Here is a 12,940-nt window from a genome sequence, read left to right as displayed (position 1 = left end):
GAAACCTCACTGCTCCCTCAAACAGGTGATCTCACAAGTGTGAATATTTGATAGGAAAAGAACAAGGTGGGCTAGAGAAAAGACAAAAATCCAGGTTGTCAACCACTGTTTTCAACATTCTAATGTGTGTGTTTTTTAATTTGAAAAACTTCCTCTTGTAAAGAAACTACCTCGAGCCTTAAAAAAAAAAAAAAAAATCAGAAGACCTTAAAACAAGCTTGAGAAAACTTGTCACAAGGCAAATTTTATTTTTTTTCAAGTTACAAAAATATCATGTCAAAAATACAGTCTTAGTCCATACAAGAGTAGTTCCAGCCATTTAAAAGTTCTACAGAGTTTGGAAAAAGCAATGTATATAGAAGTCTTAAAACATACAATATAACCGCTCAATTCAGTTATTGCTAGTTATGTGCAGCTTTTACTTGAGACCGTTCTCTACAAGGGAAAGGCCAGTGTTCGGGTACTGCCTGTTGCTGCTCAAGGTGTAGGATTCGACGGCCAATCCAAAGTTGGAATGAGCTCGCTTGGAGTAGACTAGAACGTGGAAGTTTTGATCAGTACTACAAGAGAGTGAGGGCTACATTTCGGTTCCACCCCATTCTCCCATATTTAATTCTATTCTGTTAACACATCAGAAGTAAAATGTGTCGTTTGGGGCAAGAGTAAATGAATTGCTGGTTTTCAGAATAAGTGATGAGAAACCATAATTTTGAGGTGCGATGGAGAAATGAAGCTGGCACATTTATCTTAAAAACACTGAAACAATAAACACAAGAATGGAGAAAAATTTAAAGTTTAACAAAAACCAAAGCTAGCTTTTTCCCTTTAGATTTTGAGATGGAACAGGAATCAAGTTGTTCCTTTGAAGCCTAGGAGCTTATGAAAATCTGCTGTCCCCTATTTTCTCTTTAAAAAGACCACGAGCTAGCCACATGACAGGAACATGCTTTAAAACAGTTCTATTTGCTCAACAGAAGAACGAATCATCAAATTAAATAATTTTAAGTTCAAATAAGAAAAAAAAAGAAAGAAAGAAAATGCAGTTGACAGTGTAAAACACAGAGAACAAATCACTTAACTTTGGGGGATGGGTAATACATAGGAGACTTTTGGCCTGAAGTTCACATGGAAGACTTAGAAGCTAAGGGTGTCCCGAAGAGATAGCAATGGCTTTGTTTCCCACTTTCCTGTCAGACCCTGCAGGGTCAGCATTATTACTGACATCTTACCCCCAGAAGTTTTTGAATAAATTTGAGACGTAGATTGGTGAAAAGTATGAGCTGCACGGGAAAAACCTTTCAAAAGCATTCTTTGAACCAAAGTGATACTCAGGACCATTTGGCAAGGATAATTTATGACTTAAATCCTAAAAATAGGCTACATTTTTAGGAGGTAGAAAACAAGTACCAAAAATTTACCATTTGGCCACCCTCCTTAACTTTTGGCCCACCTTGGATCCTCTCCATTTCTCACTCCCCATTCTCCCATTAAAGCTATTACTGCCACTACCATCCGTTACCTAAAGTTATAAACTTGGAGCTGCCAAGAAAAATCTTAAGTAGTTTTGCTTTTAAACCACTGAGTATATCTAATACTCAAGTATTAACTCGGAACTTTTTAGTAGATTAATTCACTCCATAAGAAACATGCCTACATGAAACAATTACTTAACGCGAAAAAAGACTACTGAACATCTCTACATGCTAATGTGTCAGAGCGGCTATGCAAACCTAAATTAGTAATGTTTTCACTGAACTGATTTGGATAAGCCTTATATTAAAACTTCATTACCAGCATTTACTGAAAATAGGGATGTGTCTTACTAAAAAATTAAGCTACAACAACAAAAAAAACTCCACTTCCTCCCAGAGAGTTATGTTGTGCTGATATCCCATAGATAGTATTAGAAAGGGGTTTCATTTTTGCAATAGGCTGGGCTCACAGTGCGTATGTTAATACAGAGACCATGTGTACAATATTACCACAAGAATGTCATTAGTGAAATGTATATAAGGCATGTAAAAAACTAGCATTAAAGCTCTTAAGGGCAACAATCCAAACGGGCAGCCGCTAGAAAAGGTGCTGCTAGGAATAAAAAAGTATTAAAGAAAACAGAGTTTCAGCACATATCAGTTTATAGTGCTTCCACAATAAAATGAACTACTTCACATAAATTTATGTTGCTGGAACTAATGGACCAAACAAGAATGGACTTCTGCCCCCTTTTAACTACTAGCCCAATCTTGGAAACGGAAGCAATCACTTGCGATCTTCCACACGGTGTTGTTAGGAGTCGACTGGGCAGTCAGCAGGAAGTTCTGGTTGAAGTAGTGCTGTTTGTTTCCATCAAACTTCACAGTTCCACTGGTCACAACAAGAACTGTGGTCTGGGCCTGAGTAGCTTGCTCTTTACCCACATAAAAAAAAGAGAAGAGGTCACAGTTTCTATCTCTAAAGAAGCAGATTTTCAGGCTTAAACGACATTGCTTCTAACTTAACACACACACACAAGTTTCATAAACTTTCTTTACCTTGAGCATGCGTACCCAAAGGCAGAAAACTGAATTATCATTCCAAAGCATATTAAAATTATTTTCAGTCCAGAAGGAGTTTGGGGACTCTAAAGTTTCAAAATGAAGAGCTTATATCTAACACAGGACCATTTGGTTTCTGTATTTATTAATACTTCATTGGGCTTCTAAAAGTGCTTTTTCTTACTCTGCCTTAAGTTATTGTTCTTTTCAAAAACTATGAAAGAGGGAAAAAAATCACCCTAAACTACTACTTCTGACGCTTAGGACCCCACCTAGAGGTCAATCTTACATATCGCATCAATCTACCTTGAATCAAATTCTTTCTTGCCAAATCATTTTTTCCCCATAACAGAATAAGTTTCTTCTGTGAAATTTTAGGAGGTTGTAAGATAGTAACATTAACCAGAAATTGTTCTAATTTTTCTCTGGAAACATTTCAAGGCACAAAAGGCAGCTGTTTCTTCAGGGACAATAGATAATTAGTCCTCTCCCATCAACCAAAAGCACATTGAACCTCAATTTCTCACTCATTTTTAATAAACCATAATCATATTATCCAACAAAACCTACTAGTGGTCCTCTGGAATTAGACGCATCTAAAAGAACACCAAAACTTTGATCTGACTGAATTTTTCATTTTTAACTTGTTCCAAAAAGTAATTATTTCTATCGCTACAAGTTGCTTGTTGCTTTTGGTGGTCAAGCTCAGTGCTCACTAAAGGAAAACAAAAGAAGTTGAAAGAATGTGATCTTACCATGCACTGGTTGGCAATCTAACATATTGACCTGGAACTCACTAGAAGGCAACATCTCAAAAAAATTAGTTAGGGCTTCCAGCCCTGTAACAACATTTCCATTCCATATTAAAGTGGCCTTGTCCAGATACAGCCTGGTTAGTGCCTTAAAGAGGAAAAAAAAGAAAAAAAAAAGGTAAAGATTTTTGTTTCTGGGGAAGCATTTTACAGAAATGGATCAAAGGGTTACAGGTGGCATATAAACACTTCCATAGTTCCACCTCCATCTCCTTGACCCTCCCGCTGGAAGATAATGTGAGCAAGGAAGGTCTGCCTCATAATCTTGGCTTTAACAGAGATGATTTTACTTCAGCCACAAGAACACTTTGCATCCAAAGTGGAAGAGGGTTTTGAAGTTTTACTTTCTGTTTGTTAAAATGAATTAAATGATTATGAGTTTCATGCACATGCAGCCCCAAACCAGGTTTAGTCTCCCTCCAGTTTTTAATTCTGAGAATTAAAGTTGTCAATCGGGTCCTACCCGGACACTCCAACTCTAGTGCTTATGTACACGCGAATCATCGAATGTTTGAACCATTTCATGTCGTATGTGTTAGGAAGAATTTCTTTTACTACTCCTCAAACACGGTATTTTGTTCAAAAGAATCACAAGTACTTGCTAGTGCAGAGTCTTTGCTAAGTCATGTAAGTTAAGGCCCCACATAAGGCAGAATTCAACAGTTAACCCCTTAGGCACAGGAGTTAGTATGTCACAGGACAGGTTATTTGCTTAATCCTAAAATTTCACTTGGATGAAAAGACCAGCCCCTTATCTTGACTCTGGTAATAAAACTATGTTGCCTTTTTTTTTTTTTTTTTTGCTACTTTTATTTTGAAAGCAGCAAGACACAACAAACATCCATTGTCAGGTCCCTTGTCAAACATCAGTACCAGAAATTTCTTTTATCTTCTGCCTTAAAAAAAAAAATAAAAATTTAGAAATAGAAAATAGAAATTTTGTGAGATTAACTTCTGTACCTGCAGCATAAAGAAAGCTCTCTAAAGCAGTCCTATGCCGATAAGGGACCTAGGCAAGACTCCAGCACATACTGAAACCATTACTTAGAAGATATGACTCAGGGATAAATCACAACAAAAAAGCTGATGACAAGAGAACTTGCTCTGTTGAAAACTAAAAGTATCCAAGCCATGTGGATCCTATTTGTGAGTGCTAACTACAGCTGTGAGCTTTAATCAGAAATTACTAATATAGGAAATTAAATGAGCAAATCAAGGAACGTTCCCTATAATGTCAGACTCCTTCACTAGCACTAATGCTTTTTTTAAGCATACTGGCTGAATGATGGGATTAAAAAAGGTAACATATTTAAGTAAACATATGTCAAGCCGCATGTCAAAGTGCAGTAAGTTACTTGCCATTTACCACCCTATAAATAAAATGAGGTTAAGAGAGGTTAGCAATTTGCCCAAGGTCACAGAACTAGGTAAATGCAAAGCTGAGACAGGATCCCAGAGCTCGCACTTCCATAATATCATACCCATCCTTCTCTAAACAATGCACTTTTAAAGAACAAGTCCACAATGATCACTTACGCAAGTCGGATGAAGGGCTGGCTAAGAAAAAAATGAAACAAAACAAAACAAAAAACCCAAAAACCCCTGGTACTTAACAAAGAGTAGTAGAGTCTATAACACTCACCCGTCTTCTTTTGTCCATTGTCTCATAGTAAATATTGACAAATTCCTCAGCAGCTCTACATGCCTGATCTACATGAGTCTTAAAATCCTACGAGAAAAAATTTAGACGTGTACATTACCCACCCCTCCAACTCCTAACAAACACAAACCCACCAACAAAAACTGAGCATTTATTTCAATCACTTTGTAGCTCCATACACAGTCCATATTCTTCTATATAAATTTGGACATTATAAAGTTCAGGGCTCAGGAGTTTCCAGTTTTTACATTTTTCCCCCATTTTAAAGTACGTGTATTTGGGACACACTCATCCCTCTTCAGTGAATTTTTTCTCATTTCAAATGGGAGTTGATAATCTTTGCTTGGTAACTGGTGCTGTAAGTACTGTAGGCTTCCAATATTTTACAAAACATTCACCTTAAAAAAAATGATGTGGTCTGAACCTTTAAAAAGGCGGGGGATGGAGCGCTGAATCAGAAGTTATGACAAGGAGTTGCTCCGTGGGGAAAATTATAATAAGACTACGAAATAAAGGCCAATGAAATACTTGAAAAACTACATACTTGGGAAACTTGCTCACATTACGTAAAAAATTCACCGGCGTTTGCAAAGAATTGCAGAACCGGAGACGAGAAATGCTGTTGGGGTTTTCTCCTGCCGAATGATTAATAAGTACCTTTTCCCCGGCCATTCACTGAACCCAGCCTATTATTTGAATTAAGAATCCGTTTCATTTCTGTCAGGTGACCGAAAGTTATTTGTAGAGGGAAATAAGGGAGAATAAAATAAAAGATCGCAAGCCATAAACAGAAGCCAACATTCCCGCCTCTCGCCAGTTCCCATCTCGGGGTCCTTTCCAGCATCCGAAAGCGACTGCACAGACGCCGGGAGCTGGGGTGGCGGTGGGGGGATAGGTGGGCTACGGACCAAGAGGGGCTACAGAGAGCGAGTCCCGCCCCCGGAGCCCAGCGGGCCCGGCCCTGATTCGCCACTGGACCACGTGACCACCAGCCAGCCCGCCTCAGCGCCCCTCCCCTCAGCCGCCCGAGCCGCGGCGCCCCGGCACCCTGCCGCGGCCCCGGCACTCACCACAGACGTGGCCATGAGCGAGCCCGAAGCAGCCTTTTCTGGCAGTGGCGGCGTCACTACCTCCTCACGTGTCGGGCGCCCTTGCCTGCTGCAGGACCAGATGTTTAGGAAGACAGCTAAACCCGCCAAACGCCGAATTCTCTACCCGCCCATTCTCTCCCGGAAGTAGCTCGGTCCGTTGTTAAAAGCACCCCGATGTTCCAACCTTAAGTACACTTCCTTTCAGTTCCGACCATACCCTCCCATCTGCCTCCTGTGTTCGTTTGTTAGCTATTTATCTACTGCGTTGGGAAGAAAAAAATCCTCGGCTTTCATAAACTAGATACTCTAACCAAAAGTATCCATTTTCCCAGGGACACGGGACAAGCAAAGATCCAAACGGCCCAATAGGGGGGCTTCTTTGCTCCAGGAGGCGGGGCCAAGGCTAGCCGAAGACCAATGAGAGACGCGAGGAAAGCCCTACTAGATCTGTAGCCTATTGGAAAAAGGGGTGGAGTTTGGCGAAGTATGCAACCACACTGCGCATGACTGGTGGAGAACGGTTTAAAGTTCTGGAACATTCTGGAAGAATCTAGCCTCACTGAACTGAATCCCAACGGTCTCAGTAGCATTCCTAAAATTATTCACAAATCACAGATTTGGTTATCTGCTATTCATAAGTAAAGGCTTATCAAGTTCCTTCATTCTAGCATGCACATGCGGTTTTTGTCTCAGACTTCAAATGAAGATTAGTATACATTACCATTCACCACTCTCTCCAACCTACTCTAACAACAGCTAAAATTTTATTGCGTGGTGACCACGAGCAAAGTACTTTTTCTAAGCATTTCAATCCATATTCACTTATTACTTCAATAATACTATTAGATAATCATCTCCAGTTTACAGCTAAGGCAAAATGTGATTAAGTAACCTGTTCAGGGTCACAAACTAGTTAGGGTTCAAGCCCAAGCGATTTAACTACCACTCCAACCTGATTTCACTCTCTAGCATCCTTTAATAACCGTTCACCTCAAAGGCACCAACACATTCTGGGTGGTCAAATCAATTAGCCATCTCTATAGTCTTACCGCGAATGACTGGTATGTGGCTCCTCATCAGCATAGTCCCTTCTTCGATGGTGTCTTCCTGAGTCTCTGCCATGAGAGGAGTCTCTCCTGAACTTTCTCATACTTCAGCGGTATTTTGCCCCCCTAGCTCTCCGCCGCCGTTCAGACCACCCTCAACTGCAAACCTATCCGCTTCCTTCCTTTGCGCCCCTCTTACTGGCGTCACTTCCGGGGGCTGTCTCTAATTTAAAACATCCCTCCTCCCACGTGACTTCAACTGCTACCCGTATGCTAATGAATCTTCATACACATCTCCAGCACCCCCCACCTCCAGTTCCGCATATGGAATTTTGCTATATATGAACACCAGAATGCGCTACAGTCTTCTCAAACTCATAGAGTCCAGAATTGAAACTCATTTCTTCTGCATGTCCAATCTTCTGTATCCTTTCAGTTATCTATGCTCGAATTCTTGGAATCTTTATTTTTAGCCCCCCCATCACCTAATTCATTTGTTCATTCAAAAAATAATGAACTCTTAGTATGGACTACCACATTATGCAAGGTTCTGGATATAGAGTGGTAAATAAAATAGACATGATTCATATCCTCGTAAAGTTCACAGTGTAATGGGAGTGCTAGACAATAAACAAAATATTAATGAACTACAGAGGAATTCCAAGTAACTTGCTCAATTCTGCTCATTTTTTTAAGCAACTTCTCTCTTCCCTACCTCCCCTCTCCTCCGATCCTCTCCTCTCCCCCTCCCCACCCCTCCTTTCCCCATCCCCCCTTCTTCTCCCCCCTCCCTGCCACTTCCCTCCCCTCCCTTCCCCCATCCCTTCTGCTCTGCTCTGCTCCCCCTCCCTTCTCCCCCCTCCCTTCTGCTCTCCTCCCCTCCCCCCGTCTCCCTTCCACTCCCTTCCCCTCCCCTTCTCCCCCTTCCCTTCTGCTCCCTTCCCCTTCTCCCCCTTCCCTTCTGCTCCCCACCCCCTCTTCCCTCCCCCCTCCCTTTCTCTGTGCTCTCTCCCCCTCCCTTCTGCTCCCCTCCCCTCCTCTCCGCTCTCCCCTCCCCTTCCTTTCTGCTCCCTTCCCCCCGCTTCCCCCTCCCCTCCCCCTCCCTCCCACTCTGCTTCCTTCCCCTCCCCTCCACCCTCTCCCACTCTGCTCCCTTCCCCTCCCCTCCCCCTTCCTTCTACTTCCCTCCCCCCTTTCCCCTCCCCTCTCTCCCTTCCATTCCACTCCCTTCCCCTCCCCTCTCCCTCCGCCTTCTGCTCCCCTGCCCTCTCCCCCTCCCCCTTCCGCTCCACTCCCCCTCTCCCTTCTGCTCCACTCCCCTCCCCTCCCGTCCCCCTCCCCTCTCCTCTCCTCTCTTTCTCTCCTCTATACCCAAACGTTATCACTCTTATTTTTCCAAAAATTTCCTCATCTTTAAAGGTTTGGTTTTGATCTCAATTTGCCTTTCCAGACTTCTCTTCCATTATTCACCAACATTGGCAAAGTTAACTACTGCGGTTTGCCAGAAATGACTCATGTTTACTGCTTTATAGGTGATTGTATTTCTTTTTCTTTTTTGAAAGATTTTATTTATTTATTTGAGACAGAGAGAATGAGAGAGAGAGAGCACATGAGAGGGGGGAGGGTCAGAGGGAGAAGCAGACTCCCTGCTGAGCAGGGAGCCCGATGCGGGACTCGATCCTGGGACTCCAGGATCATGACCTGAGCCAAAGGCAGTTGCCCAACCAACTGAGCCACCCAGGCGCCCTAGGTGATTGTATTTCTTAACTGAAAGTTCAGAATATGTCTCTGGTGTTTATTATAATTTCATTCAATCCTCAGGACCCCTGGAGAGAGACACATTATTACCTAGATTTTGAAGAATTTAAACTGCAGTTCAAAGAGGTTAAGTAAGTTGGCTAAAATGACACAGCTAGTGGAGCTGGGATTTCAACCCACGGCTGGCTGGTCCCAAAGTCTTTGCTCTTAGACACTCTGCTAGCCATGCGTGTGCTTCAGCCTTCCTTATTTTGAAGTGTTTATTCCCTACATTTCTACCTGCCCCGTAGGCTGTGACCTGTCCTATGGCCGTGATGAGTGGCTACTGGTGGGGGGCAATAGTGCTGGGGACTACAGGAGTGTTGAGAGTACTGAAAGGGGGACAGCCGAGCTAGAGGTGGAGGGAAGACTGAGTTTTGCACTGAATGTTTGCACAGAACTTTGTGCACTTTTATTGCTGTGCTACAGGGGTGGGAGGCTGGGAAAACAACATTGGAAACAATGTTGGGCTCTGGTTGGTCAGAACAGTGAATTTAAACCATATGAAAACTATGTTTGGGGGGACAAATGGGAACCAGGCGAACCAGACACGGAATTGCTCTTTGCTAGATGACTGCACAGGTATAAAAAGTGGGGCGATCGAGTAGGAAAAGGTGTGAAAGGGCTTTTCTTGGAACACAGAAGGGCATCCTCGTTAAGCACATTGTCCTTGGCACCAGCACCGGGTTCAAATCCTGGCCATGCCGCTGAGTCGCTCTGTGACCTTGGCCAAACTACCTAACCATTCCATGCCTCGGTCTCCCAATTTGTAAAATAGAAATAATAATATTAATGCATGTTTTGTAACATTGTTGTTATGGGCATGCAGTCCCTGCTTGAGGAATGTTATTTTCCCCTACCCGTGGCTGAGATTATGCAGCCAGCTATTTGAGAATATGAAGCGGAGACATATTAGGTAGCTTTGGTGTATTGGGAGGCATCAGTATAGTTCAGGAGAGGCTAGGCTTGGGTGCTCTGTAGGAGCAATAAATTGGGTTGATTCGGACTGCTGGTGACCTAATGGAATTAAAGCTGTTTGGAGTTACTACCATCCCTATCTGAATCTTCACCTTGCTCTGGATTTGAGATGGACTAGTCTAGAACAATGAGGGAAGTGATCCGAGCAGTCAGCCCCTTCCTCTTAGGTCTCTGATTGGCGATCAGCCTGTACACGTTAAGTCTCAGCCTGTTCACATTAAGTCTCATGCCCTACCAAGTACGTTAGCTAGGCACCTTTGGCCGGTTCACATCAGGTAACGCTTCTAAAAACAGTTTTATTGAGATGTAATTCACATACCCTACAAATTACCCATTTAATGTGTGCAGGTCAGTGGTTTTTAGTATATTCACAGAGTCATGCAAGCATTGCCATGAAATTTTAGGCCATTTTCAATGCCCTGAAAAGAACCCCTTTCCTTCCCATTAGCGGTTCCCATTCCTCTTGCCCCCCACTTCCTGGCACCACCAATATACTTCCTGCTTCTATGGATTTGCTTATTCTGGACATTTCATATGAATGGAATCATACAGTATGTATCTTGACATAATGCTTTCAAAGCTCATCCATGTTGTAGCATGTATCCCTACTCCCATTCCTTTAATTGCAGAGTAGTATTCCGTTGTATGGATGTACCACATTTTATTTATCCATTCAATCCATTAGTGGGCATTTAGGTGGTTTCCATTTTTTGGATATTATAAATAATGCTTCTATAAACATTTGTGTAAGTTTTTGTGCGGTTATATGTTTTTAGTTCTCTTGGGGAGATATCTAGGGGTGGAATTGCTGGGTCATATGGTAACTTACATGTTAAAAAATAAAATTCAAGAGTAAATTTTGAATATTGGTTTTATTCAACAACTCATGAATTGGGCAATATCCAATCTAGCAGATAGAAAGGAGCTCTGAGTTGCTGTGCAAAATGAAAGACTTTCATAGGCAGAAGGGAGAAGGAACAAGGAAGTTCTATGAGGCAAAAAAGCAGATTGGTTATGGCAAGGTTACTTTCCTTTAAGGGATGGCAGGGGTCTATCAGTCACATCACCTAGCGATGCTAGGTGCTGATCAGGTGACTCCTGATTGACTGGTTTGAGATTCCATTTCCGGGAGAGCCAAAACTGTAATTAAGTCTTGTTTGATGATATGGGGCTTAGCATAAGCAACTCCATTTGGGGGGGGGCAGCTTTTGTCTTGTTTTTAGCCTGTTTAATGTTTTAGGGACCTGCCAGACTGTTTCCCACAGTGGTTGCACCATTTTACATTCCCACCAGCAATGCATCAGGATTGTAATTTCTTCACATCCTCACCAATACTTGTCATTGTCTATCTTTTTTATTATAGCCATCTGAGGGGGTGTGAAGTGATATCTCAGTGTGGGTTTGATTTGTATCTCCCTGATGCCTCATGATCTCGAACATCTTTTCATGAGCTTATTGACCATCTGTTTATCTTTCTTGGAGAAATGTCTCTTCAAATCCTTCACATATTTAAAAATTCAGCTTGTCTTTTCATTATTGTGTTTTAATTATTCTTTACATTTTCCAGATACAAGTCCCCGATCAGATACATGATTTGCAAATATTTTGTCTCATTCTGGGGGTTGTCTTTTCACTACCATAGAGCTGTGGAGGGGGCTATAGGAACAGGTGAGTAGGTGAGTAGGTGAGTAGGTCCAGTTACATCACCAGAAACGCTGATGTCCTTATGGGTGTTCAGTAGTCTTTCTTGAATGCATGCTCCTCAGATTTTTGCTAGTGTTTGCTTAATTTCTAGGAGTTCTGGACAAGTTAATTTTGACAATGTTTGTTGGTGTTTTCATTGTTTTTATGGAGGTGTGAATATACAGAGGTCCTCACTCTGCCATTTCAGAAGGTCTGCCTAGATAGCACTTTGGTATATCTTTTGAAAGACTCCATTACTGGATGCCTTTTTATTATTGATATATTTGCCGGGTTTTGAGGGACTAACTTTATGTGCTTTTCATATATTGAACATTTACTTCAGACCACTGGCATGGAGTAAAAACTTAGGCAAAATAGGTGGTTAAAAGAGAATGACCAAATGAGATTTTCTCCTTTTAGCTTGCTTTTATCCCCATTCTGAATCCATTCTGAAGGGAGTGAAGGTGTGAGCTAATTTCTTTTTTCTTTAAGATTTTATTTATTTATTTATTTGAGAGAGAGAGAGAGAGAGAGCATGTGCAAGCAGGTGGAAGGGCAGAGCCGGAGGGAGAGGGACAAGCAGGCTCCATGCTGAGCCTGAAGCCTGATGTGGGGCTTGATCCACTGACCCTGAGATTATGACCCTAGCTGAAACCAAGAGTTGGAGGCTTAACCAACTGAGCCACCCAGGCGCCCCCCCACTTTTCAAAAAATTTTATTTTAAAATTTTTATTATTTTTTTATGAACTTGTTTCTTATAAAGGGAACTTTTTTTTCCCGTCAGGAAAGAAGTGAGAGAATAATCCATTTTCACCTCATTATTTTTCAATTGCCTCCTCTATGGGGTATTCACAAGTCTTATCTTCAGGGGAGAACAATTCTTTCATCTCTCTGCTGGAAACATCTTTTTTTAAAGTAATTATTTCTAGAAGCAAACGTACAATAAGGTTTTTGTATTGGTTTTGTAAGGTTTGTATTGGTCTCAGGTTTGAGGAAATTCCACCAAGAACCTGGCTCACCCACTCTGCAAATTTCTTAAACAAATGTGAATTATCATTGTCAAGACATCACCACGTAAGGTTCAGACACGGGCATACATTTAATTTATAAGATGAGGAATTAAAATTTGAACATTTCCTTATCTTACTTGACTCTGAGAAGTCACCTTTATACTAAACACCTATTTCTTTCTCCATCTTCTCCCTCCTATCTAGTTCCAACCTTCTTCCTGCTCCCACGAACTCAATTAACACAAAACCAAAAATAAGCAAAATAAAAAGTGCTCCCTCCAGAAGAAAGAAAGAAAGAAAGAAAGAAAGAAAGAAAGAAAGAAAGAAAG

The 12,940-nt window shown here is 41.7% G+C and overlaps 1 protein-coding gene across 3 annotated transcripts; it reads right to left on the bottom strand.

Moving 5' to 3' along the window:
- Window positions 1-223: 223 nt before the first annotated feature.
- On the bottom strand, window positions 224-6,430 carry NXT2 (nuclear transport factor 2 like export factor 2). Of its 3 annotated transcripts, none has more exons than XM_035007044.1 (4): window positions 6,077-6,430; window positions 4,989-5,075; window positions 3,290-3,434; window positions 224-2,407 (listed from the first exon to the last, which is right to left on the bottom strand). In XM_035007044.1, the coding sequence occupies exons 1-4, from the start codon at window positions 6,089-6,091 to the stop codon at window positions 2,226-2,228; spliced, it is 429 nt and encodes a 142-aa protein (XP_034862935.1). In that variant the 5' UTR covers window positions 6,092-6,430; the 3' UTR covers window positions 224-2,225. The 3 variants fall into 3 exon arrangements, with proteins under 3 accessions (XP_034862935.1, XP_034862946.1, XP_034862956.1); XM_035007055.1 differs by lacking the exon at window positions 6,077-6,430 and adding an exon at window positions 5,664-5,832; XM_035007065.1 differs by lacking the exon at window positions 6,077-6,430 and adding an exon at window positions 5,551-5,648.
- Between the last annotated feature and the right edge of the window lie 6,510 nt (window positions 6,431-12,940).

The sequence above is a fragment of the Mirounga leonina genome, unplaced genomic scaffold, assembly GCF_011800145.1.
Source record: "Mirounga leonina isolate KUSES-001 unplaced genomic scaffold, KU_Mleo_1.0 Mir_101664, whole genome shotgun sequence".
NCBI lineage: Eukaryota > Metazoa > Chordata > Mammalia > Carnivora > Phocidae > Mirounga > Mirounga leonina.
The sequence above is the reverse complement of the archived record's forward strand: the minus strand, read 5'-3'. Positions and strand labels throughout refer to the sequence as shown.